The sequence below is a fragment of the Sinocyclocheilus anshuiensis genome, unplaced genomic scaffold (genome assembly GCF_001515605.1).
Source record: "Sinocyclocheilus anshuiensis isolate Anshui unplaced genomic scaffold, SAMN03320099.WGS_v1.1 scaffold924, whole genome shotgun sequence".
Classification (NCBI taxonomy): Eukaryota; Metazoa; Chordata; class Actinopteri; order Cypriniformes; family Cyprinidae; genus Sinocyclocheilus; species Sinocyclocheilus anshuiensis.
In genome coordinates this window covers 125,721-128,154 of record NW_015552594.1, presented here as the reverse complement: position 1 = coordinate 128,154, position 2,434 = coordinate 125,721, and the positions used below count along the sequence as shown (strand labels likewise).

At 37.4% G+C, this 2,434-nt stretch overlaps 1 protein-coding gene across 2 annotated transcripts in view; it reads right to left on the bottom strand.

The window, feature by feature from the left end:
- Window positions 1-2,434, bottom strand: part of stag3 (STAG3 cohesin complex component) — a 26,829-nt gene that overhangs the window by 23,678 nt on the left and 717 nt on the right. The window contains exons 2-3 of one of the 2 annotated variants that reach the window (XM_016456562.1): window positions 1,629-1,657; window positions 1,448-1,541 (exon numbers count right to left, since the gene is read on the bottom strand). In XM_016456562.1, the coding sequence (XP_016312048.1) occupies window positions 1,448-1,541; window positions 1,629-1,651 (117 nt within the window). In that variant the 5' untranslated portion in view covers window positions 1,652-1,657. Of the gene's footprint in view, window positions 1-1,447; window positions 1,542-1,628; window positions 1,746-2,434 lie in introns of both variants that reach the window. The other variant, XM_016456563.1, reaches the window with a different exon arrangement.

Sequence of the window (2,434 nt, the reverse complement as noted above, 5' to 3'; positions counted from 1 at the left end):
CAGATTTTAAAAAAACAATATATCGAAAAATCGATTTTTTTGCCCAGCCCTAAAGGAGATGGCTCCAGATCGGCGATGTAGTATTTAGTTTCCCAACAAGGTCCATCGCCCCCAAAAAAAATTAATTTGCTGAATGCATAAACTGTATTTTCCTGCGCTCAAACCTGCCAATCTAAAGGAAATGCTGTGTATGGCGTTTGAGGTAATTTGTGAATTGCCATAGACTTATAATCTAAATAAAACGATTTGCAACTATTACTGTTATTACACTTGTATACAAAACTTCATATTATGCTTGTTATTGAGTGCGTGACGTCACGTGCACTACCGCCGGTGACTGTAGACAACCACCGCGGTGACGCGGTTGTCACGGCAACCGTCACAGCCCTACTGGCTACCAGTACCTGCTTGCATAAAATTCAAGGCATTAATGTTTGCCTACAAAACCAGCACTGGCTCTGCAGCCCTTTACCTTAATTCATTACTTCAGACTTATGTGCCTCTAGAAGCTTGTGTTCTGCAAGTGAACGTCGCTTTATTGTTCATCCCAAAAAGGCACAAAATAACTTTAACAGACTTTTTCATTAACTGTTTCCTCCTGGTGGAATGACCTGCCCAACTCAATCCTAGCAGCTGAGTCCTTAACCATCTTCAAGAAACGACTAAAAACACATCTCTTCCATCTTTATTTGACCCTCTAACTCTAGCACTCTCTATTCTAATTCTATTCTTTATAATAAAAATAAATAAATAAAAATAAAAACTTGCCCCTTTTAGACTTGCACTCTATTTATTTATTAACTGCTTGTTTTCTTTAAAAAAAAAACTAACACTTGCATCTCTTTTCTTTTTGCATTCTATCTATTTTTCTTTTTATTTATTATACAATTATAATTCTGACTTTCTGACTTCTGATTAACAAAAGCAAAAAAGGCCTCTTACACTAGCTTGCTCTATTCTTTTTCTATTCTATCTGTTTTATTTTTATTATATGAAAAAAACTTGCTACGTGTACTGCATTAAGCTAACTGAGACTTGTTATAGCACTTGCATATCATTGCTCTTTTGTTGATTCTGATTGCTTCCATTGTCCTCATTTCTAAGTCGCTTTGGATGAAAGCGTCTGCTAAATGACTAAATGTTAATGTAAATGAATTTCTATTCTTTCGACTTGTTTTATTTTAATTTATTTGAAAAATGGGCCCTCTAACACAAGCACTTTCTATTCTATTTCTATTCTTTCGACTTGTTTTCTTTTTATTTATAAAAAATGACCCAACACTTGCATTCTCTGTGTGTGTGCGTGTGAGTGTGTGTGTGAGTGCGTGTGTGTGAGTGAGTATGTGCGCGTGTGTGTGTGTGTGAGTGCATGTGTGTGAGTGAGTGTGTGCACGTGTGTGTGTGAGTGTGTGTGTGTGAGTGAGTGTGTGTGAGTGTTTGTACTCACTGCTGCTTCCTGAGTTGAGTTCAGTTTTCTCTTGGAGGTTGTCAGCTGGAACTCAAAGTCACTTCCGGTCAGAGAGATGTCCTCGTCCTCTGAACTGCGTCACAGACACACACAGGTCGTCAGGAGGACGATGACATCATTAGTGTGAAAGCGTTCGTATGTGTGCGGTCACTGGGTTTACCTGTATGCCTCGGACTCATCCATGCTGCTCTACAGATCAACACAAACACAATAGAGTTATTGATCAGTGGCTCAGTGTCGTTCACATCAATCCATCAGCAGACAGACAGATACAAATCTGCACAGAAGTGACCGGCAGATTCAACATTTATAAATGCAGCGCTCTTTGCTCACTTTTTGTATATAAGCCATTCACAATTTGTGTGTGTTTGTATGTGAGTGTGTATGGCTGACAAACCTGTCCCTTGACTTTTCAGTCATCAAAAGATTTTTCCTTGAATAAAAGGTATCATTTTATAACACAACAGTTTATTAAATAATGACATGTTCTGAGTCATTTATTGTATATTTATATATTTTTTCAATTAGCCCCCTTCATCTGGTACACATGTGTGTATTGTGTTATTGGCATTATAAATGTTTAAAACTTGTATTTTTTGTGAAATCTTGGATGTTGTGCCACATTTTTATTGACACAAAATTAAATGTTGTAAGTTACTGTTCATAGTCTAATCAGAGGTGAGTATTTTGCATGATCAGTAATTTTATATTAAAGGGGTCATATGATGCGATTTCATTTTTTCCATTCTCTGGAGTGTTACAAGCTCTTGGTGCATAAAGAAGATCTGTAAAGTTGCAAAGACTAAAGTCTCAAATCCAAAGAGATATTCTTTATAAAAGTTCAGTCAGCCACACCTACCTAAAACGCTCGTTCTAACACGCCCCCACATGTCTACCTCACTATGTGGGAAGATTTGCATAACGCCGCCCAAATGTTCACGCAAAGAAAGAAGGCGTAACTTTTAT